The 23,755-nt window shown below is 65.4% G+C and overlaps 1 protein-coding gene across 5 annotated transcripts; it reads right to left on the bottom strand.

Moving 5' to 3' along the window:
• Nucleotides 1–386: 386 nt before the first annotated feature.
• Nucleotides 387–23,352, bottom strand: TFEB (transcription factor EB). Of its 5 annotated transcripts, none has more exons than XM_068918373.1 (9): nt 23,202–23,352; nt 7,703–7,947; nt 7,345–7,599; nt 7,158–7,238; nt 6,209–6,329; nt 5,959–6,015; nt 5,250–5,325; nt 4,910–5,057; nt 387–4,325 (listed from the first exon to the last, which is right to left on the bottom strand). In XM_068918373.1, exons 2-9 carry the CDS (start codon nt 7,895–7,897, stop codon nt 3,885–3,887), a joined length of 1,374 nt encoding a protein of 457 aa, XP_068774474.1. In that variant the 5' UTR covers nt 7,898–7,947; nt 23,202–23,352; the 3' UTR covers nt 387–3,884. The 5 variants fall into 5 exon arrangements, with proteins under 5 accessions (XP_068774474.1, XP_068774472.1, XP_068774473.1 ...); XM_068918371.1 differs by lacking the exon at nt 23,202–23,352 and adding an exon at nt 14,110–14,257; XM_068918372.1 differs by lacking the exon at nt 23,202–23,352 and adding an exon at nt 13,907–14,115.
• Between the last annotated feature and the right edge of the window lie 403 nt (nt 23,353–23,755).

Consider the following 23,755-nt stretch of genomic DNA (forward strand, 5'->3'; position numbering starts at 1 on the left):
GCGGGGCGACCAGAGCATCCCGGCACGCGAAAGGAGGCGAAACGCGAGGCTTTCGCCCTGATCCCGCTGAACTCCGAGGTCTCCCGAGCCGACGACAGGCAGGAATTGGACACGGTGGCGCGGGATGGGGGTAGCGGCCAGTCTGCCTGGCTGGGGCTGTCTGGACCGATATCCCGGCGGCTGCAAAAACGGGGCACGTTTCTGCTCCTTCTGCAATGTGGGGGACCAGCCCCACACCTGCAGCCCTCGCCCCGCGAAACAGGGGCGCCGCTGCCGCCGGCCGTGGCGAGCGGCCTCGGCGTCTCCGCGGGAGAAGCCGCTCTGGGGACGCCAGGGCCCTTCCCTCCTCCCCGAAGAGAAAAAAATGAGCCGCAGTGCAACGCTCCGGGATGTTGTAAATAAATATATTTTAATGATTCTTCTTCCATTCCAGTTCATTCTTTTATACATTTATTTATAAAACAGTAGTAAAATTTTTTAATCAGAGCACAGTGCATTTAAAAAAACAAACAAACAAAACCCCAAAAGATTAAAAAAAAAAAAATCCACAACTGTTTACTCATGGCCTGGGGAGATGCTACGTCTCGGGCTGAGCGGCGGCTGGGCCGCGGTGCCTTCTGCACCCCGGTGCTGCGCGCGCAGCGCCCTCCCCGCGGCACGGCGCGGGATGCCGCGTACCCTCAGCGAGGGCCCATCGTATCGTCCGCGGCTAAGAAAAGCCCCAGAGACTAGGGATTTTGCAAACCCACCTCGAAGCTGCCTGATCCCCGCGGCCGCCCATGGCCGCGCCGGCTCCCGCTGCCTCCCGCCTTCGCCCCCTTCCCTGCAAACGCCGTCCCTGCCCGGAGCATCCCGACCGGACCGAAACCCCCCGCCGCGACCCGCTTGGGATCTCGCGGTGCCTCCTCTGCCTGCGGAGACCCACGAGGCCCTGGAGATCTCCAGCGCGTGGCGGGCGCCTGAAACGAGGCTGCCGGTTCGGTGTTCACCGCTGCAGCCGGCAGCTGCCTGCTCGTCCCCAGGCGACCCAGCGCCCCGCGAAGCCCCCGATCCGAAGTCCGTCGATCTCGCACGTCCGCAGCCGCTCTGCGCGCACGACCCCCTCGCCGCGAACGATTGCTCCTGCTCACGGGCACCAAGAGCAGCACGGCGAGATGGCCCGAACGTGCCAGCACCTCCTCGCCGGTGCCACGACCGTCCCGCCGGCACAGCCTCCCCGGGCCGCCGCTCCGGGCAGCAGCGCGCCCCTGCCGTGCCTGCAGGCGCTGGCCAAGCCACCCCTGCCCGAGCGCGGCCAGCCAGGGCTGGAGGGCTCCTCTTAAGCTGCGTTTTCTCCCTTTCTCTCTTCCTTTCTTTTCCACTTGCGGAAAACCATGCAAACCATGCAAACTTCCATGCAAAGTCCACCTCCGACAGGCGCTCGTCTTGGCGGGCAGAGAGGCGCTGGGGCCGTCCCCCCCCACCGTCCCCGCGCCGCGCCGGGCCTGGCTCTGCTTCTTCGCGGCGCAGCTGGCCACGGTCGCCCTTCGCGGCGAGGCTCCGCACCCCTGGCGCTTGCAGCGGGGCCGCGCCGTCGCCCGCTCTCGGCGCAGGAGCAGATGGTCTCCAAGCTCCAGCTTCCCACGGCGTTCACGCCGGGGAGCCGCGGGAGGGTGACGCTACGGTACAACGCTGCTGGGCTGTTGCAAAGGGCGCTCCTGCCTCCACAGCCTTGCCCTGTGCTCCCCCTCAGGCTTTACAACAAAATAGTGTAGCATTTTCCTTTTGAGCAGTGTTCGCCCTCCTCTGCCCAGTTCCCTCCCTGGCTGCACTGCCACCAGCAGTGCTGAGAAAGCAGAAGACAACTCAGATACGAAACTGGGCAAAGCAGCTCTTCCGTGGTCTGGCTCCCCTGGCCGTGGGACAAGCTGGTGATGGGGGGAATAGAAACAAGCCCTGCAAGCCACAGGCAAAGAGCAGCCGCTCCGATTTGGCAAGGGGTACAAACCGTCCCCCAACTCCCTGTCTGCACCCAGACACGGGACGGGATATCAGTTTCCAATAAGCATCCCAAAGAAACCACCTACAAACACTTCTGCCTTCCACCTGAAGAGCCACGGCGTGGCGTTGCAATGCCGAGGCAGGAGATGCACCTCCATCGCCGCGAGGCTGCAGAGGACACAGCTCCCACCGCTGGTGGAGGAACGGGTGGAAGCACGCGAGCAGCCACGGGGGCACCTTGCACCTTTGCACAGGACAACGGAGACGAGGGGCTCCCGGACACCAGCAGAGCCGGGCGGGAGGCTTTCTGCAGCGCTCAGCGCGGCTGATCTCCAGGGTGCCTGGGTCACTACAGGACGAGGGGAAAGCTAACCCCAGATGAGGACAACAAAACCACGTGCGATGGAAGAAAACTCGCTTCGGGCATTACCTGCCAGCTCTCTGCCCTGCTTGGAAGGCAATAGGGAGGCAAATCCTGGGGGGAATGGGGCACGCAACAGCGCAGCAACCGAGCTGCCCGCCTCGTGACTGCCCACCGATGCTGGAGAGCCAGTGGCACAGAGGTCTCCTCCACAGGTGGGCACAGCCGCTGCCACAAACAGCAGTGCTATACACTTAAAAAATGCTCACACCTGCCCAAAGACCCCCTGTCACCTCCCCCCCTCCTCCTCCACTGGGTCCCACCAGCACAGCAGCCTCTGGCACAGGGATGTTTCACTAGGACATTCAAAGGTGCCCAGGCCTCGCATGACCGTTTCTGGAGGCCAGCAAGGTCAGGGGATGGATGGGGTGTGCTGCAAAAGCCCCCGGAGAGGGGAATAACCCCAAAGGTGGAGGAGGCACGTGCAGAGTGTGGTTCGCAGCGGAGGGCTGCACACGCTGCTGCTGCTGCGGTTCACGTTTGGATTAACCCCAGGACACTGGAGCAACGCTCAAGAGTTCACCTGGCTTATCCGCTGGGGAAAATCCCAGCCAGTGCGAAGCACGACGGCCAGGGCAGCCGCCGAGGCCGGGGTCGGGAATTGCCTGCGGCGCCTAACAGGGTGCCACGGACAGAGACACACACTGAGGCTTTCGCCTGGGCACTGCTCCAAAACCGGGGTTCATTCAAACGGATCAAGCATCAGTCAGACACCCTATACCTGACATTTTGGAAGTTCTCAACACAGACCCGAATTTGTAGGCTCAGTCCCAACTCACTTGGAAAACACCTCCCACGCTCCATGAATTAACTTGCTGTAACTAAGCACCTCTTCTCCCTCCTGCCCCGTTACCCAGAGAAGCACCCAGCCCCAGTACTCCCGATGACAAGCAGCACCGCTCCTTCCTCCACCGGCATGAAAGTGAAGGAGAAACCCCACCAGGGACGTGGCAATGTGATGCAGCTACAGGTGGTGTCTGCAAGACCCAGAAGCCCCAGCTTGGGAAGACTTGGAGGGAACGCAGGTTCACAGAGAGAGGCTGAAAGTGGGGAGTGAGCCAGAGAAAAACCTCCAAGCATCAGCCCGGTCCTCTCCTACCAGCTCCCAGGGGCTTTAAGGCTCCTTCTGGCTCTGGCAGGGAGCCTTGTCCTGGGTCAAGCATGTGGTCTGGGAGGGTTTCGCTGAAAGGCAAAGCAGCCGAGATCATGCTCCCGGGCTGTGAAATATGCAGTCAGTCCAATGCCGTGGCAAGCCAAGAAGGTCTGCTCGAGTTCCTGGCAAAAAGCTTGCAGAAGACGTTACAGTACCCGGCGAGTCTTGAACCGAGACTCCCGTTGCATAGAGAGAGATGTACTCCGACGTGGATTCAAGTGCTCAGCAGGACAGCCTCCTCATCCAGGCAGGGGAGGAAGAGCGCCCTGTAACTTCGCTAACCGATCTTGAAGGGCCAGTCCTTGCCCTCAGCAGCAGAGCAGCTCCTTGTCACAGCATGTCTGTGTCCTCCATGCTAAAGCTGCTCCGGCGACTGCTGGCCTTGGAGGCCTCCGGGGACATGGCAGAGAACAAGGGGTCGGAAGCCAGGGGTAACATGGTGTCCTGCATCAGCATCAAGTCCAGCTCCTTCTTGGATAGGGAAGGGAAGGAGACGTTGTGGCTGGGGTCCAGGCTGTCCGGGAAGCCCCTGGAGCCATCATCAAAGCTCAGGCTGTGGGTAAAGTCCAGCTGGTGGTAGGGAGACTGGGGCGGCGGTGGCAGTGCAGGTTGTGGCTGCGCCTCGGGGTCCAGGGGCAGTAGCGGCGGCTCCATTGTCCCCTCGTCCCCGCCAGCTTCTTGCTTCACCACCTGCTGAGCCAGCTCGGCCACGTTGACGCCCGAGGGCGAGGAGGTGGGCAGCCCGTGGACACGGGCCTGCATCTCCAGCTCCTGCCAACAGAGCATGGGAGGCCTTTAGTGGGGACACCATGTCACCACCCCTGGAGACAAGGGCACATGGAGCACAGACACCCAGGGAGGCAGCATGGACAGAGAAAAATCAAAGCCCCCCAGAAACGCTGGGGAAGAGGGAACAGAGGGACCGAGAAGTCACAGGGAAGGGGCCCACAGAAGAGGCATGAAAAACGGTCATGGCAAGCAGTAGGAGACGTGAAGTGGTGGGAGACATGAAGCCTCAGCCTCAGGCTCGGCCCCTGCACGCGCGCGGTGCTGCAAGGCAGACCTGAGCAGGGCTGCTCCAGCATCCACCCAAGTCAGTGCTATCTTGCCACTGACTCCAGCAGGTTTTATCTTAGGTCCTCTCTGTGCCAGGGGGAGCACAGAGGGTAAAGTTGGTCCTGCTGCATTTTCAGCGGGGCCGTGGTTTATCTGAAGACTGTTTAAGACAGCTGTAAGAGGGAAGCGAGCCTGCCCGTGCTCTCCGGCAGGGCAGGAGCGAGGTGCTCGCGGGGCCCAAGGAGATGCTTCAGCAGCTGGAGGAGGACAGAGGGAGGGCAGAGCCCAGGGAAACTCACCTGGATGCGGAGCAGGAGCTGCTTATTCGTCATTTCCAGCCGCCGGGAGTGATTCTCCAGGTCTCGTGACCGCTGCAAGTCCTTCTGCATCCTCTTGATGTAGTCGACAGAAGCCTTCAGGATTGTCCCTTTGTTCCAGCGCACGTCCCTGAAGCGCAGGGTGGAAAAACACATCACCAGCTGCATCTCCTGACCAGCGGCGTGTCCCCTCACCCTTGCTCCACCAAAAACCCCCTCTGCAAATATCCCCTCGCACGAGGCTGAGCACGGTGCTGAGCATGCCCAAGTGCCTCGCAGTTATCCCAGCCCCGCAGAAACCGGAGATCCCCGCGCTACGTACAGGTCGTTGGCCTTGGGGATCAGCATCCCCAACTCTTTGATGCGGTCATTGATGTTAAACCTCCGCCGTCTCTCGACTGCAGGGTGAGGAGAGAGAGAAGACAATGAGGGGATGGGAGATGGCAGGGACGCCTCGCCACCCTGCAGCCCTGCCGGCCCCGCTGCTGCCCCCTTTCTGCCCGGCCGTGGGGCCAAGGGACGCTGTTGTGCCCCGCTGCCAGACCCACCAGGCTTGGCGGACTTCAAGACAAGGAACCGCTGGGGCCAATGGTTGGGCACAAGCCAAAGAGAGGCATAAATATAGCAGATACAGCTCCTCATGTTTGAGGGCACAGGATACCCTGCAGACAGCGGTGAGGAGCATGCACTGAACTCCCCGGGTCTCAGCTGCTTTCAGCTGCGAGCTCTGGCCCAGGAAGCCTTGTCCTGCCCGGATCCACTGCCCCGGCAGGGTCTTCCAACCTTCCTCCCCGTGCTAATGGGAATAATAACAGGGTGCCCCCCCCTCGGCACAGGCGTTTCGCAGACCCGGGAGTAGGGAGCCATGCCAGGGGGCTGTGGGGGTATTTTCCTCAGAGCGAGCTGGGCTGGGAAGGGGACCCAGCTCGGAGAAGGGGGGAAGCGGGATGGGGGGGCGCGAGGGAGCACACTGACGGGGCTCAGAGAGAGAAAGCCGCGGCCTCGAGGAGTGCGGGAGGTGCAGGACTTACTCAGGTTGTGATTGTCTTTCTTTTGGCGCTCTTTAGCCAGGGCTCGGCTCTCGGCATCTGCAACGGAGACCCACAGCCTCAGCCGGCTGCATCTCAGCCGCCGAGCGCAGCTCCAAGAGCATCCCAGCTCGGACTCGTGCGGAAGCACCCCGGCGTCCCCGGAGCCACCCTCCTTGCCCTGGCGACCGGGCAGCCCCGGCCACGTTTGGCCCCCGCGACCCCCTGCCGCGCTCCGGGCCCGGCGACGTACCTGTCAGCTCTCTCTTCTGCGTGAGGTCGGCGGGGCAGGAGCTGCTGGTGACGCCTACGAGCGAGGCGGTCACCTGGGGGTCCCCACTATACACATTCATGTGGCTGCTGGACATCGGCAGCTGCAAAGCAAAGGGACGGGCAGGTTAGCTCCATGGGGGGCCACGAGCCAGGCTCTGCGGCGCGATCAGGGCTCAACCCCAGCTCCTTGGCCTGCAGGATGCGAGTGTGGAGACCAGACAGGTATAATTGTCTTGCTGGGCCTTAAAATAGCTATAATCAGAGTAGCAAAAAAAACAGGACTTCAAAGGGCTCAGTGGATCCCCTCCCACAGCCGGCATCTAAAATAGGGCAGATGAATCACATCCGAGAAGGGCCTGGCAGGATGAATCCCACTGCGAGGCACCAGCTACCGCAGCCAGCCCTGATCCGTACGGATCTGACCCGACCTGACACTTCAGGAGATGCTGCTGCTCCCAACAACCTGTTCTTGCCAGGAAAGCCGTTCCCACCATCAAAAACTCCCACGCTGCAGCTGAAGCTTTATCCCTCCCCGTGCCCCTCTCCCGTCTCCTTGCAAGGGCTCCAAACTATCATTAAAAAGGAAAAGAAGCTGAAGAACTGGCTCTTGCAGTTCGCAGGCAGAAAGGGGAATTTCTCCGCCTCCCCAGCCCCGTGTCCGCAGGGCTACCCGGCTGTTTACCGTCCGTCCCTGGCTCAGGCTCCAGCCAGCTCCGGCTGGCGTTTGTCGCCGGCTTCCCGGGCGGCACAATAGCTGCGGCCGCCGGGAGCGCGCGGGGCGAAGCAAGGCGGAGGGAGGCCGAGCCGGTTTGCGCACGCACAGAAACGGGTGATTTCCCGCTGCTGCGCTGGCACGAGGCCAGGCGAGAGCTCGCGCCGGCACCCAGAGGGAGCGCGGCTCGCTCCCCGGCCGCGCATCGGACGCTCACCGTGTTGGGCATGTGCACTTCGGGATTCATATAGCCCAGAACGTCATCCAGGCGCATGATGTCATCGATGACCTCATCGAACTGAAAGGGAAAGGTGTGTTCTGCCAGGCACGCGGCCAGGGCACCGGCTCCCCGGGAGCGACGGCGGTGCTGGCGCTGAAGGTGCCAACCTTTGCCACCTCCTTACCTCCCGCTCCGGGTTGGAGCCGATGTTGAGCATGGCCATGGGGCTGTTGGGCGCGCTGTTGCCCGCCGAGGAGGACATGACGTGGCCGGGCCTGACGCCGGGCGAGGCGGCGGGGGGCGGCTTTGGCGAGTGGCTGATGGGGCTGACGTGCGCGGCAAACTTGTTCCCGTAGGTTTCCGAGAGATAGGCCTGGACCTTCTTGTCCCGCGACTTCTGCAGGTGGTAGGTGGTGGGGTTCTCCAGGTAGGACTGCACCTGCATTTCCCATCCCGGCAAGGAAACGAGCCATCAGGGACCCCAGCACCGCCAAGGCATCTCCCGCACCCTCCTCAGTCCCAGGACATCCTCAGGACCATACCTTGAGGACCTCTCCAGGCACAGGTGGTGGGGACTGGTAGTGGACCGGGGTGTTGATGGCTGGGGTGGAAGCCACCGGCATCCGCTGCTGCTGCATGTAGTTCATCATCATCTGCTGCTGCATGCGCTCCCGCTCGGCCTCCTGCTGCGCCTGCTGCTTCATGAGCTCCATCCGCAGCCCGATGCGGGACGCCATGGTGCACCGGGGGGGCGAGACGCGGGCGCCCGCGAGGCACGAAGGCGATCCTGCGAGACAGGGGAGGGGAGCGCGCAGGACGTCAGCAGCAGCCCGTTTTGCCGCAGGGGGCCGGGGGGCACGGGAAGGGAGCAGACGTGCCCAACCCTCTGCAGGGCTGCTCCTGCTTACGCAGCATCAGGCTTTACTGCACCGGAGCAACAACTCTGCTGCAAAACCCGCGCGAGCATTAGGCGCTACCGTCCCTGAGCGCTGACACCGGGGCCCTGCCACTTGCGTGCGCCTAAGGACGATCACCCTAATTAGAGACGGACGCATCTGCGGGGGCTGCCTGCCCGGGGGGCAACGCGGGAAGAGAGGGGCAAAGGGAGCCAGCCCGAGGCAGGGCACGCCGGGAGCCCGGGGACACGGGTGGACGTCCCGCAGAGACAGGGAAAGGCGGGCGCAGCCCGCGCCGGCTGGGCTTGCCAGGAGCCCGCGCCGGCGAGCCCGGGACTCACGCGCTGCCCTGCTCTGCCGGCGCTTGCTTCGTGCCTCCAATTTCCGAATACAGGAGCAAAGCAAGAGAGAGGGAAAACCTTGAGGTGGGGAGGGCGAAAGAGAAAGAGAAAGCAAGGAAAGAGCAGGAAGAAGAGGACGGAGCAAGGAGACAGAGCCAGAGTTTAACCCTTCAGCCGCCGCTCCCCGGGCACGGAGGCGGCGGCGGCGGAGCGAGGCGGCGGCGGCGGAGCGAGGCAGCCGGCGAGCAGGGCGAGACCTCGGCGCTGGCCGGCGGGGGAGAGGAGGCGGCGCGAGGCCACGCTGCCGGCACAGACGGGGCCCTTGTTCCCCGTTGGAGGGCGAGCGGGGCCGCCCGGGAGCTGCCTCCCCTGGGACCTCGCGCGCGCGAAGCCCCGGGGAATAACGCGCCCCCGCCGCCAGCCCCGGCGTAGGAGGAACCCGCCGGGGCCCCGGAGCTGGTTTTACAGGTGAGGGGAGAGGGAAAAGCAGCTTCCCCCCAGGGACAGGGCGAAGCTGGCGCGGGAACGCAGGAGCCTTGACCCGGCATCAGGGATGGAAACGGGGAGCCGCCGTTTGCAACGCCGCCGCAGCGGGAGAGCCGGCAGCCGCCTCGGACCCGCGCGCCCCGCTGCTCTGCGGAGCCCCGCCAGCCCGCGCCGCCCTCGCACAGCTCTAGCTGCGAGCAGAGCAAAGCCCGGCCAGCACCCGTCCCCCTCGCCAGTCGGCCCTCACCCAGCCTCGGCCAGAAGACGCAGAGCAAATATGGAGAGGGGAACACACGTACGCCAAACGCCCTGGGTTTGCTCAGCAATAACGTAGCCGGGCAAACCGGGAGGGCTTTGCTATTTAAATACAACGCATAACTGCAGACAAAGGGGACCCGGTGGATATAACATACCGGGGTTCCAGTGAGGCATCTGATGCACAGGGCCACAAAATATCCTAAGGCGGGAAATTAAATCAAGCCGGCTTGGACAGCAATGCGATTACATGGCTCAAGAGCCAGCTATTGAGCGGCAAGAGGAAGGTAATTAATTAGACATGGTAGCCCATCTCCGGGGGGATGGGGGAAGAGGCGCCTGGGACAGTTATCAAACAGCGGCTTGTTTAGACGGCTTCTGCAAACAGCCCTAGAGGGGGGAGCAGAGGGAGCAGGCAGGGAGACGACGGGGACGCTGCAGACGACGCCTCGGGCGAGAGCAGCACCCAGGGAAGGCAGCCGGGATCCAGAGACGCCGGGGCGCAGCCCGGATCCAAAGAAACAAGGCAGAAGGGCGATAAATCACAGCTTACGCACGTGGGGCATATAATAAGCCCAAACATCCAGCACAGGGGGAGAGGAAAAGCTGCCGAGAGCAGGCAGGACGTCGGGCGAGCCATCCCAGCCGGCTTGGCAGCGATGGGCGGGCAGGGCGGCGAGGCTGCGCCGCGGGCAGCGCGACTCCTGGGATGCTCCAGGAAAAGGGGGCGGCCGGAAAGGGGTTTCACGCCACGCAGGGGGACCTTTAGGATGATCCCCGCCTGCTCCTGAGCCAGCAGCTACCCGCGGCCCTACAGTGGGCGGCCGGGCGGCCGATTCGAGGGTCCGGCTCAGGGCGCCGGCAGCGCCCGGGGTGTCCCGGGGAGAGCGAAACGGCGGCCCGGGGGGGACGAGCGCGGGGTGGGCAGGATGGGAAGGGGAGGAGCAGGAAACCAAAGCGGCCGGTACCCTCGGCCCCGGGGAAACCCACTCCGGAGAGCCCGGATGGGGCTGGCTCGCTCCGCAGGGTGGGCGGCGGGGATGTCGGCGGGCGGGCAGGCGGGCGGCCGGGGCCCCTCCTGAGAAGGGCAGGAGGTGTCACGGGGAGCGTGCCGAGGCGTAGCCACCCCCAGCGCATCGCAGCCCTGCAGAGCTGCCGCGACACCCCTCCCCGGCTGCCTGCGTGATCCCCCCCCCAACCCCGCCACGGCAGCACCCTCCGCCACCGCCGGCCCCGCACCCCGCGGCCGGTTACGAAAACATCCAGCTCGCCCGTGCCCTGAGCCTTGCACCGCCTGAGCCGAGCGGGTGCTTTCCCCCCTCCTCTCCGGTGGGTCTCAGCGGCGCCGCTTCCCCCTAGGAAATTCCTGAGCAGATCACCTGAGCAGCGGAGTTGCCGAGGCTGAGGATGGGGAAGGGAGGCCAGGGCACGGCCAGGCCCCCGAGCGACTGATAAGGAGAGGGGGAAATTAGGTCAGGTTTAAAATAACCCAGCCGGTTCTGCTTGGCTTTCCCCCCTGTAACGCCAAGCAGCTTCTGCTTTCGCTCTGACTCAGCCCCGGCGGAGGGCGGCGGGGAGGACCGCGGGCGGGGGGGAGGCAGCAGTGACAGCGGCGGGGACCCCGGCGGGGCGGCCTTCCAAGAAGGCACACGTCCCTCCAAGAAGTGACACATCCCTCCGAGAGGGACGTGACCCTCCGAGAAGGGATACGACCCTCCAAGAGGGCACGCATCCCTCCCGAGCGTCACGTCCCACCAAGAGGGTCGCATCCCTCCGAGCTCCCTCCCGGGCCGGGGCCAGAAGCGGCGGCCGCAGCACCGCGGCTCAGCCAGGGCCTCGCTGTCCTTTGCAAGGCGGAAGACGTTTGCACCCTGCAGACCTCACCCAGGTGCCAGCAGCTCTTCCGCCCGCGCCGGCTCCCCGAGCCTCCTTCGTGCAGCCCCGACCCGCTCGGCGCCTGCGCGAGACCTCACTGGGTCCATCGCCGGGCAGGCAGCTCCCTGCACGAAGGCACCGGCTCTCCCGGCTCCGCTGGGGCGCCCGGGCCCCGAGCCGGGCTCCGGCGGCCGGGATACGGCCGGACCGGCGGCAGCGTTGGGTTTCCCAGCGGGCGCTGCCAAGGAACCTGCTCCCGCGGGCGCCACTCGGAGCCGCGGCGGGAGGCGATGGAGCTGCGGGAAAGGGAGAAGAGAGAGGCCGAAAGGGCGAGAGAAGGCAGGAGGGAAACGGGGAGCGGGGCAGGCCGGCTCGGCCCCCGAGCCCCGAGGGCAAAGCGCTCTCCGTCCGCACCCGCACGCCACCTTTGCTGCCGGCAGAGCGGGGCGCCGGGAGGACGGAGAGCGGCTCTCTCCCAGGCAGGGCAGCGCGCCCCAAAGCAGCCCAGGGTGGCCCTGGGCACCCCGCGGCGTCCTGCCCCGGCTGCCGCAGCGCCCCAAAGCCCGGCGTTCCCAGCCAAAGCTGCGAAACATCTGGGCGCAGCTCTGAGCCAGGCTTTTTCTTTCCCCCCCACCCCACTATTTCCCTTTACAATAATACAGGTGGAGCCAGAAGGTGAGACGGAAGGAGAGGGAGAGCCCAGGCCGGCGCGCGGGACGGCCGGCGCTCAGCGCCCTTCCAAGCACCTCCCCTGCTGCTCCGCGCCACCGCCGTCTATTTCTGGCCCTTTCCCGGTTTTCCCCTGGGGGCGTTATTCCCTCCCGAGCCCAACCAGATCCACCCCAGGAATAACGGAGACTAACCGGCCCCCGGCACTGAGCCGGCCCTTCCCGCGCCTCTCCCGGGATTGTGCACGGCCGCCGCCGGCTTTCCCGAGCCGTCCTTGGCCCTCGAGCGGAGCCAACCCTCCCCGCGCCGGGGCGGACGGCGCCGCGTTGCGCGGCAGCGGCGAAGCAGGCTCCGGCCGGAGTCCATAAACGGACGGATCATAAATCCATCGGCAGGCGGCCGCGCGGGGGGCGCCGGGCCGGCTGCTGGGCAACCGCCGGTGTTTTCTGAAGTGACACGCGGGCGCTGCGCAGCAACCCGGCGGATTCGCGCTGCCGCCGCCGGACTGGCTCACGAGCTAGTTCTCGCTCCGGAGAGCTGGCGTTGGCCTGGGACTGCCAGCGCCACCCCAAAGCGGGGAAAAATACAAAATAAAGCGGTGACCCCGGAGTTATTTATACCGCGGGAACGGCAGCCACGCGCCTGCCCCGCTCGCAGCCCCGCTGCAGCCGCCTCTGCGCCCAGATGTGCGCTGGAAGCGGAGCTAAAGAGACTAAAAAAATGGGGTTAAAAATAAAACGTGCCACAAGCCCGTTTCCAGATATAGCCCGCGCAAACCAGGCCCGGCGGCATCGCGTTACCCTCCCGGGGCTGCGGGAAAGCGCCGCCGGTGCGGGCGCAGGCTTTGCTTGGGGACGAGGGCTGAGCCGGCCCCGCGCCGACACACACGCCGAGCAGCCCCAAAGACCTCGGCGCAGGAGATGCTGCTCACGCACTGTGACATAAAACACCCCCCCTGCCCCAAATAACAGCCCAAAGCAAGAGCGGCCGAGCGCTCACGTGGGAAGAGCCTCTCCCTGCCCCGCTCCAGGTCCTCCCAGCTGGGCTCCCGGGACGAGCACGGGTCTGGGAGCCGAGGGCACGGGGAATATCTCGCCTCCCCTCCCACCAGCAGCAGCAGCAAACTGCACGGAGAGGAGGCGAGCTCGGCCCGCGCTCGGCCCCGGGGATTCGTTGCATGGGAGACGGCGCTGAGAACCCCCAAACTCATCCCACCAAAGAGCCGCCGGCCTCCGCGAGGCTGGACGCGGCCGAGCCCAGCGCTGCGCGCCGGGGCAGCTGCGGGCTCCTCCCGCGCCGGCGTTTATTTTGCAGCCGCTCGTGGCCGTTTCTGAATGGAAAAATCAATCGGCCCCCAGGAGAGCCGGGACGCCGCGGGAAGGGGCCGCGCCGGGGCGGCCGCCCGCCGGCCCCCGCTCTGTGCCGCTTCATTGATAAACAGGAGGGTTGAGAAAAGGAAACGGAGAAGAAAGAAGTGAAAATAAGTCCACTTCTTGGTACAAGCAGCAAACGCCCGCCAAGCCTTCCTTCCTTGTTTTTTCTTGCCCTTGTTTCAAACGGCACGGTGAGGGGGGAAGAGATGCAAGGGGGCAGCGAGCGAGGGCTGGCGGGCGTCGCGACACCCGTCCCCCCCGCCCCGAGCGCCTGGCCAAGGCCGGACAAACCGGGCTTTGGCTCCCCAGTTGCAGCATCCCCAAAAAAGGTGGGAGAAGGGGAGCAGCAAACCGCTGCTGGCGGAGAGAGCCCCTGCCCGGCCGCCCCGCTCCGGCTCCCGGCCGCTGGCAGCAAAGACGTCCCCGGCACGGCCTCACCTCCCCGGAGCAAAAGGAGCCGTCCCGAAGCGCTGCTGCACCCCAGCCCGCCGCCGGCTCCTGCTGCACCACCGGCCGCCGGGCTCCCGGGGGGCCAGGCGCCCGCAGAGCGCTGGCACACGCTCCGTGCCGAGGCGTGCCGCGCCGGGCACCGCGCGTTTCCTGCTCCCGCCTTCGCTTTGCTTTCGGTACGAAGCTGCAACAAAAGCGCGACGGCCCAGGCAGCCGGCACCCTGCAAACGCCGCCCCACGAGCCCACCCGGGCGCTGTCCGCCGGCGAAGCCTCCTTCCTTCGCTCCCGCCGGCTGCTCCGGCAGCCTGGAGACGCGCTCCCGCTCCCGGCGACGCCGCTCGGCCCCGCTGCCCGGCCGCGCGCGAGCCGAGGGAGGCCGCGGGCAGGCGGCTGGCGTTACCTGGGCGCGGGACGCCGCCGGGGCTAGCAGATCTCCGCTTCTCCGCGGGAAGAGGCGACGGCCGGCCGGCCCTCCTCGCCGCCCCGCCGGGCCTGCCCGGCTCGCACGCCGTCCCCGCGTTTCCTCATTTTTAGGACCCTGCTTTTAATGCAGCATCAGCCGCGTCGGGTGCGGGGGGAGGAAGTTGCAAAAAGCCTCCAAACCTGCTCGCTTCTCTCGCCGCGACGGAGGAATTACTAATCGAGCTAAGAAGCACAGAAATAGAGTGACAAAAATAAGCCACCGCCCATCACCGGGCTCTCCGGGCGCCGTGAGCGGCGGCTGGGTCTGCCCCATCGCATCCCCGCTGGGCTGGAGCCGCCCCCGCGGGAACGGCGGCCGGGAGCCCGGGGTCGCATCACCCGCGTCCCGGCCGGGCCACCAGCGCCCGGCGCTGGGCTCGCGGGGGGCCCCCGGGAGCAAACAGCGCCGCCTGCAAACGCGCCAGCTCGCCCGGGCCGCCGCTCCTGGCACGGCCGGGCAGCAGCACCGGCACCGTCTCCGCGCCGGCTGGCACCAGCCAGGACGGCGGCGCCGGGGCCGGGGTGGGGGGGACGACAAGGACGCCTATGTGCGCCGCGGGGCGCAGCTGGCAGGGGGGCCCGCAGCACACACCCTGCCTTGTGCGCCGCCGCTCGGTGCCGTCTCCCCTTTGCGCCTGGGCTGCGTGCGCCCGCGGGAGCCAGGCGCCTGTGGCCAGCTGGGGCCTTTCTTTAGCTCTTTCACACGGCGGCGGGTTTAGCTGGAGAGGGTTCAGCTAACGGCACGGGACACCGAGGGCCTGTTTCATTCCCGGCAGAGCTCGGAGGAGAGGCAGGGGGCACCCAGCTTTCCCGGGCTCACCCGCGCATCAGCAAAATTGGAGTTAAGGCAGATCACAGCCAGGCAGGCACTGCTTTAAGGTCTTGTTTGCAGCCTGGGTTTCACCGGGATGCTGCAAACAGCATCACAGCCCTTTGGCCCCAGGGCAGGCAGCTTGGCCTGCAAAAGGGGGAGGCAGAGCCTGGGAGACCTCAGGTTATCCCGGCGCCGGGCAGAGGTCCCAGCCGCGTCCCCAGGCTCAAAGAGAGGAAAAGCCCGAGACCGGTCCTTACCCGGCTGCCAGCGCCCGACCCCGGCGAGCCGCCTGCCCCAGCGAGCGAGAGAGGCCCCAGCATCAGCGCGGCTCGCCGGACGTCGTGAAGCCCAAGAGGTGCTGCTAGGAAAGGGAAAACGGCAAAGTTTGGGCTGCAGCTCCCGTCTGCATCCCTGGACGGGCATCCTCGGACGGGCATCCTCAGACGGGCATCCCCGGCACCTCCCTTGCTGGGATTCGACCCACTTGCTGGCGACACCGGGAAGCCACAGATAATCCCTCGCGCCTTTCCCGCCGACCCCTGCCCCAGCGGCCCGCCGAGGCCGGCAGGCATGGACCGCAAGCTGCCGGCGCGCCGCCCCGCCAGGAACGCGGCCGGGCACGAACCGGCACCCTGCGGCCGCTCCGGCGGCCTCCCCGTGGCCTCTCGCGCGGGGCGCACCCCGGACTTGGCAGGGCGGCCTCGGCCGGTGATTTATGCCGTGCCAGCATACCCGTGCTGTCAGGGCTCAGCTAACGCTGGCACCCAGCGGGAGGAAGGCCAGGGGTCCTGCTCATCCTCCTCGGCGCGCACCGGAGCGCACCGCTCCCGTGCCGCCGGTTCGCAAAGCCGGGTCCAGCGCGTCCCTGAGCCCCGCGCTGCTCCTTTGGGCGCACGAGGCACCCTGCAGCCCGTCTCACCGAGAAGGACGGATCTCCGTCCTCGGAGCCGGTCAACCGAACCCCGAGCAACCTGATCTAACCCCGAAGCCGGCCCCGCTTGCAGCCGGCGGCTGGAGCAGAGGCGCCGGGGGTCCCGCCGGCCGGGACAACGGCAGCGCTGCCCCGTTCCCAAACCCTCCCAGCGCCCGTTCCCGTAAGGCGAGCGGCGCGGGCGCCCTCCCCGCCGCCCCCTCGGCGGCGCAGGAGACGGCTCGGGCAGGTGGACGGAAGGAGCCGCCGCCAGCAGCAAGGATACGCCGGCCCCGGGCACCTTCGCGGCGCTGGGAGCACGCAGCCCTGAAAGGGAGAAGGGGCAGGCGGAGGCACTTGGCAAGCAAACGCGGGAGTCAGTTGACAAAGCCAATGAGCGACTGAGTCACAGGGACTGTTTTTAGCCCCGGCATCTCAGCAACGTGGACCACGGCGTTGTTAACAGGCGCTTGGGTCAGAGGCCAAATGTTTTCCCTTCCATGCGTTAAATACCGCTCTTGGAAGCGGCCCAGATATTTAGCACGGTAAAAACATTAACGCTTTGAGCAGGAGGCACATCTTGTCCGCCGGCAGGACCCAGGCTAACGCGGTCCCCAAAGCCCCACAGTGCCCCGGGGAGGCAAGGTGCCAGGGATGCTGCAGAGGGAAGAATCAGTCCCCGGGCACCAGCAGAGCCAAAAGCCTCCCCGAGCCAAGGCTGAACCTCCTGCGCTCCCCTTGCCACGGCATCGCCCTCGGGGCAGAATAAACCGAATCAATTAAAAAAAGCCCCCCCGGTTCTGGAGGCACCAAGTCACGTCCCCGGCGAGCCTCCGGCGGGGTTCACAGCGTCAAGTCTTGCTCTAACCCCCCTCCTGCTGCTGAGCGCCCGTCAGGCCCAGCGGTGGGCGAGGGCACCCCGGTTAGCCCGGCGGCGCGGACGTTCGCGCCCGGCCGAGGACACGTCGCCGCTTCCTTTTGCAGGAGCGAAGCAAAAGCGGCTGCGGCACGTGAGAAGCATCGCTCGGCGCGGGAGCCCGGCGCCAGCCCGATCGAAACGCCGCCGCCGAGGGACTTCCCAGCCCAGGAGCGCAAGGACGAGTTCCCGTCCCTGCATCCCGCCTGCGCACGCACCCCGCTGAGAAATAAAAGCGTTAACGGGCAGAAGGAAGCTCCTCGGGCGCGGATGAGCCAAGCGCCGCGCGGGCGCCCGGGAAGCGAGGCCACCGGAGCCCAACGCCACCGAGCGATTAATCAGCCCCGTATCATTTTGGCCTTTCAGCGGGGAGAAGAGCAGCGTGACCTTGGGAGAGGCCTCGGGGACGGGGACGGCCACCACGCGCCTCGGTCACCTCGGCAAAGGTCGCAGAGCCCAGGGCCCCGCGCGCAGGACCGCGGCCAAAGAGCCGGCGCGGAGCAAACCTGATCCCGCTCCGACGTAGCCAACCGCCCCCAGGCTCCAGGCAACTTGCAGGGCTTTATTTTATTTTATTTTTTAATAACTGCATAAATAAGAAATAAGGGAAAGTGCAAGCGCACCGCTAGTCCCGCTTCCCAGCTGCGCGCCCAAGGCGTGCAAGCAGGGAAGTCGCGCGGCGCCGAGGGGCCGGGAAGGCCAGCGCAGACCCCCGCCGCCGCGAGGTGCCAGCCGAAACCCGGCGCTCTCGCGCTGCCCCTTCCCGCGCCGCCCCCAGCCCTCCTCCCGCCGCGCCGCCCCTCTCCGAAGCGGCCCCACGCCGCTCCGAGCGGGTGATATTTATAAACACGCAGCATCCAGCCCGGAGCGGGCGGCCAGGAGCCTTCTCAGGAGGTGGATCTCGTGTCACCGCAGCGGGGCCGCCGGCGGCGCGGCCCCGGGAGCCGCAGCTGTTGCCCCGACCCAATAATAAACCCGCCGGGGACAGCCTGTGACCTGCCTTCCCAAAGGGGCCCCGCGGCACCCGCGCTCTGCACCCCTTCCTGCTCTCCCCTCCTTTCCCCCCCCACCCCGGCCCTTGAGCGGTGGCGGAAGGTCAAACTCGCATCCGCTCCCCGCTGCAGCGGGGAGGTGGCGTTGAGCTCTCGCCGCCGCCTCCCCGGCCACCAGTCTGACCATTAGGAGAGGTTTTGTCCAAACAGGCTGGGCTTTATCGTGGCGAGACCTTCGCCCGCCCCGAGCCTGAAGCCCAGGAGAGGTGCAGGGCGCGAAGGGACCGCGCCGTCCCCTCGCACCAGGGACCCTCTTTAGGGAGCAGTCCCAGTGCCCCCAGCCCGGCCCGGCTGGCCGAGATGCCCGGCACCCGCTGCAGCTCCGCGCAGGTGGATTCGCCCCGCTGCGGAGGCGGCCAGGTCAGGTTCCCCTTTGTCTCGGTGAAATTTGGCACTGGGGCCGGGCTGCAGCAGCTGCATTAACTGCATTTGAGATTCAGCCCTTTGCACATGAATTTACACCCTAGAAAGAGCCTCCCGAATAACACTGCGATGGGGTGCAGAAGAGGAGGTTGAGCTAGGGAGGAGCAATGGGAAACCAGGGCCGGTTTAGGGCAGAAAACACTTCTTCACACACGCTGCTGCCCTCAGCCTCACAACTATTTATACTGGAAGTAAATCATTTTCATTAATAGCGTGCATGGGTGGCAAGGCAAGAGAGCAATTTAACCTGCAGGGGAGGATGCTGCCTGCGCTCTTCAGGTTTCTCCAGTAAGAAAGTTGCACCCGTTTAACTAAAGGAGAGATTTTAAGCAGACGGCAGGGCCTGGGGAGTTAAAGGTACTGCTAGGAAGGGTGACACGACTGCGATAGCAATTCTCAGCAGAGTCTTTAGTAAAGAAAAATGAAATTGCTCAGCAGAGCACCGCGGGGACCGTCCCGGCTTAGCGGCAGAGCGGAGGCGCGGGGAGGCAGCGAGGCCACGGCCACCTCCGGCAGGATGGTGTGGGCTGAGTCTCGCCCAAGGGCTTCTCTGGTGTCTATTTGAGGCTGAAGGAAGAGCCTAGAGACAAAACCCCAGCACCGAAGAAACCCAAACTCTCCCAAACTGACCCCAACCAGGAGACGGGCCCCATCACCCGCTGCAGGAGCCCACCGCAACCCCCACCACCACGGGCAGGCAGCAGCTCCCCGCCGCGCCGGGCCAGCACCTCGCCAACACCTACCGTCCCGCAGCGCGTCCCGACCTGCCCGCGGGGTCTCCGCGGACGGAGCGTCCCCCATCCGCCCCGGGAGCTGCTCCGGACGGCGGTGCCGGAAAGCCCCGTCTCCCTCCGAGGGTCCCACGGGCCAGGCACGGCACGCGTTCAGAGAGGCCAGCAGTCGGTCCCACGCCATCGCCCGGGGCTGGACGCGCTCCCCAGCGCTGCGTCTCCCGCTGCCTTCTAGCAAGGTCCGTGCAGCGCCCTCCTCCCCGCGGCGGCCGAGCGCCTTCCAGGCACGCCACCGGCAGCGGCGCTCACATCTGGCACACGTGGCTCGGCCCTCTCTCGCGCTCTTCCTCTACCCGCAGGGAAATTGGGTGGTTTTTCTCTCCTTCTCTCTTTTTCTACAATTTTGTATTTATAGCTTTGCGCTGCTGCCTGTTTATTGAGCAGAAAGCAAGGTGGAAGGAGTCTGTGGGACACGTTGGCTTCTTCAAAGGCCCGGGCAGCTCGGGAAGCGCGAGCCACCCGTGCAACGGGGCAGGCGGCGCTGGCGTTCTTGCACGCGTCTTGCACGTTTTTCCTAGCAGCGTGCATCATCTCCACCTCCAGCCGAGCGCGCGCAGGCTCCCGCTCGAACATGAAGAGCGAGGACCAGAGTGTATTCGAGACTCAGACCGGCTGTCTGAGCACAGGGCACAGCCACCTGCTTCCCAAAGCAGTCCCGGGACCCAAAACACACGTGCACTCTCCTGCCCCACTGCCTTCTCTGACCAAAACCCGAACGCCAGGCATTAAATCTGCTGTGCACGGAGGGGTATGACCTTGCAGTGAATCACAGGGACTGTCAGGGCTCTTTCTGGCCGTACCAGCAGGGGAAAAAGATGAGCACATATTTCCTGTCTGCGTGCTCAAGAGGAGACTCTCTTTTCATCCCTCCAAGCGTTAAATTGCAACCTCAGCTGCAACTTCAGACTGCAAATCAAACCTGCGGGTGCTTGCGGGGCAAAGCCCGGCCCTCCGCACCGCGGTGCTGCCTTCCCCCGAAGCTCGCGGAGATGATGCCATCTGCAAAAAAGCCATTTGCACCCGCTGCGTTTCCAGCCTCCGCAAGCCCCCCGCGAGCCGCGCGGCGGCAAGGACCATCGCTCTCTCCGGCCTCGGGAGCCAGCAGGGCTTTTTGCTTGCCGGCCGCTCGAGCCAGCGGCGCTGCGTTAGACACGCTTCGCACCTCGAAGCGGCCGCTGCTCTTTTACAGTGCTATAAAATCCCAAGCGCACTGGCTTCCGCGGCTGTAAAGCACCTTGTAAATCTCCTAAAGCAAACAGAGGATCGCAGAAGCTGTCAAGAAAGGGCCACCACGAGGCAACGCGGCTGGGCGCTGGCAGAGCACCGCAAGCCCGCGGCCGCCACACACGCCGGCCCTCGGCACGGCACGGCCATGGGGACGCGTGAGGACACGGCGGCGGCGCAGCTCAGCTGTCCGGCTGCAGCTCCCACAAATAAAACCACAACTCCAAGCCGGTGGGAACAGAGCCCACGCTGGCATGACAAGCTCCAAGGCGAGAGTTACAGTTTGCTCCGGGTTCATCTAAAACCCAGCACAGCCGGGTCCTGGCCCAGCACCAGGCTCCTGGGCACCACCGAAACACCGACAATGACAACAGCCGGCGCGCACGGCTCGGCCGGCCAGACCTGTCGCACCCCTCCAGCGCGCGGCAGCTGCCAGACCCACCACCGAGTGACCACGCTATGGTACGGGTCAATCTCCTCCTCCAGCAAAGGCAGAGGAATGAGATAGGACAATTTTTATTTTTTTTTATTAGGAAACCCAAGGGAACGGGGGGCTAAACAACATCCTGGGGACTGGACCATCTCCAGGTGTCACTGCTGGTGGTGGACCCCAACCCCAGGATTCAGGGACCAGGGACTTTTGCCCCAGGTCCTGCACAGCCCGTCCCTCATCCTAGGCGCTGCCCTGGTGAAAGCAGCCTCAGAGGAACATGTTACATGCCTGGGACAGGAGCTGCATGGTGGGAACCGGCTGCAGAGGGGATGGAGACCGTGGCCACACCATGCCCTGGGCCAGGCAAGGTGCAGAAACCTTCCCCTCACCCCGCACCAGCAGGCCCTGCAAAACCCAGGTACGGATGGAGAAAAGAAGATTCACCCTGCTGGGCTGAGATATCCCAGTGCCAACGCACCAGCCGCAGCATCAGGACCTCGCGCCTCCGTAACCCCAGCCCCTCGGGATGGGAATTGCTGCAGGGAGCCCCAAGGGCGTTTCTGGCCTTGGTGCGTTTGCTCCGTGGTGGAGGAAGCTCCCCAGCTCCGGCTCCCTGAACCGGCTGCTTCTCTCACAGCAGCGGCTTTGCTGCTCGCAGCAGAGGGTCAGGCTTTACAGCCGCATCACCTAAGCCCTGGCAATGCCCCCTCCCGCCCCCTGCACCGATGATTCATCGCTTTGTCGCTGGCAAACGCAGGGCTCGCTCTTCCCTTTCCAGAGAGCATCATAGGAACCCGCTGCCCGCCCCGCTCCAGCTCGGAAACCTTGCCACGGCAAAGCGGGGCCAGGGGCAGGGTTGCAAACGCACATGCAATAACCTCACTGCTGAGGACCGTGGAAAAAGCAATTAACCACTGGCCGAAATTGCAGCCTTGCTCCAAAACACCCGGATGCCGGAGTCACCCTGCTGCATCCAGCCACACCCCGGCGCAGTTTCCTACTGATAAGGGCGAGCGCCAGAGCGGGGCAAATCCAGCATCCCTCCAAAAACACGTCTGCCCTCCTCTGCAAATCCCACCGGAGCCGGCCCGTGCTGCTTCCGACCCTTTCTCTGGAGGCACCAGCCCAGCAGCAAACCTCTGATTTCTGGAGCTCGAATACATCAGCAGCCCCTGAGCCAGCACGGTCCTGCCATGAGCGAGCCCCCGAGCCGCAACCGGAGCCAGGCGGAGCCCGGGACGCTGCCGCCCTTCGCCGGGGCTACCTGCAAGAGGTACGCGCAGGCCTGCGGCCAGGAGCGCCGGCAGCCGGGAAAAATCCCGGCAGTGAGCTGGGCCGCCAACACGCAGCCCCAGTTCAACTCCTGCACTGGTGGGAGCAGCCGTGCATGAAGTCAAACAAACGTGGCAGGGGAAATAAAAGGGGAGGAAAAAAAAAAAAAGAAATCCCCTAAACCCCACACCTTCAGCAAGCAGCTGCTCAACTCTCTACCGTTATATAAAAACAGAAGAACCAAAAAGAAAAACACAAACTCCCCCATGCCCCAGGGGCAGGGAACAACGCAGAAGTGCTGCAATTCGCAATTCCTGGAAACAGGCCTTGCTCGCTCGGGGACTCGTTCGCACTTATTTATTTATCTTAGAAGAGGACAACAATAACCACCATATTTTCTTCGTTTTTTTTTTTTTTAAAGGAAATTTCCCCATCATCTGACTCACTGAGGCTTTAGAGGACATGGGCATGAGGGCTGTCGTAATCCTTCCTGCTTTGCAATTAATTCATGAATATAATTAGCCAGCAGCTGTAGGTTAAACGCAGCTCCCTCCTGCGCCCCCTCCAAACTCGCGCCACCCTCGAGCAGTAAGTTGTAGCCTTCACAGAGCCGGTGCACTCCGGGGCTGCGCGTTTTTCGGGCCATCCCCTAAAAGTTGTTTCCGGGGTGGTGGTGGTGGTCGGGGGGTGCTCAGGCCCCTCCGGATCACCCCCACCCTCCCCCCAAGTTTTAACCCTTTCCGCTGCGGCGCCGGCGGCTGTCCCGCACGGCGCGGGGGCATTTGCACCCAACCCGGCGGCTTCCACCAGCCCCCGCAGCTGAAAGGCCGGAGCATCCGTGCCTCAGTTTCCCCACGCCTGGGGGGAAACGGGAGAATTTGCACCGGCAAAGGCGATCCGGCCAGGGGCCTGCTCTTGCCGCCGGCCGGCTTAACTCCAGCTGGCGGAGGGCTCCGAGCACAGCGAAACCTTGGCACAATTTCGGAGCCGCAGCTCCAGCCCCCGACAGCCAGCGGCGCTGGGACCCCGGCGGCACCGGGCGCAGCCCCAGGAGGGTCGGGCGGCCCCGTCCGGGCCCCCGACGCCCCCGGCCCCGCTGCTGCCTCCCCGCAAGGGCACCCGCATCCCCAGGGCCGGCGCGCAGCGGGCTCGCGGGCGCACGTTATTATTTAAAGCAAAGGAATTAAGACAATAAGTAAAATAAAAAGCCCCGCCGGGCTCGCTCCGCGATGGGGCAGCACCGGGGGGAACCCCGCAACCCGGTGACACAGCGAGTCCCCCCTCTCCCCCCGACCCGGTTCCGATCCGGAGTGGCCCCCGCATGGTGGGAGCACGCTGGGGAGGGGGACTCCCCCCCCCTCCACCAGCACCCTGGGGTGCCCCTCCGCCTGCACTCACCGTGCGGCTGCCGTGGGAAAAGGCGCAACGCAACAAAGTAGCGCGGCGGGAGGTTGCGCCGAGCCCTCGGCTCGGCTCGGCTCGGCTCGGCTCGGCTCGGGAGCGAGCGCCGCGCTGCCCTGCGCGCCCCGACCCGGCCCCGGCTCGGCTCGGCCCCGGCCCCGCTGCGCCCGCGCCGAGCGAGGGCAGCACCGCCCGGCTGGCCCAGCCCGGCCCGGCCCGGCCCGGCTCCGCAGCACGCCGGGAGCTGTAGTCCGGAGCGGCGCCGGCCTGGCCGCGCCTGCCGGGACTTGTAGTCCCGCGCCCCGGCTCCGCTAAAGCGCGCCGATTGCCGGCGATTTCCACCCAAACGCGGAGTTTCTCACCCCCGCCGGCGGCCCAAGAGGTTGCGTTGCGCCCCGAGCCCGGGGAGCCGGGCTGTGCCGGGCTGGGGCAGCCCCCATCCCAGCCCCAGCCCCGGGCTGGGGCAGCCCCCACACCACGGTGGTGCAACCCCAACGCATGGGTGGTGCAGCCCCCTGTGCTGGGCTGGTGCAGCCCCCAGCCCCAGGGTG

This window comes from Struthio camelus, chromosome 24, assembly GCF_040807025.1.
Source record: "Struthio camelus isolate bStrCam1 chromosome 24, bStrCam1.hap1, whole genome shotgun sequence".
NCBI lineage: Eukaryota > Metazoa > Chordata > Aves > Struthioniformes > Struthionidae > Struthio > Struthio camelus.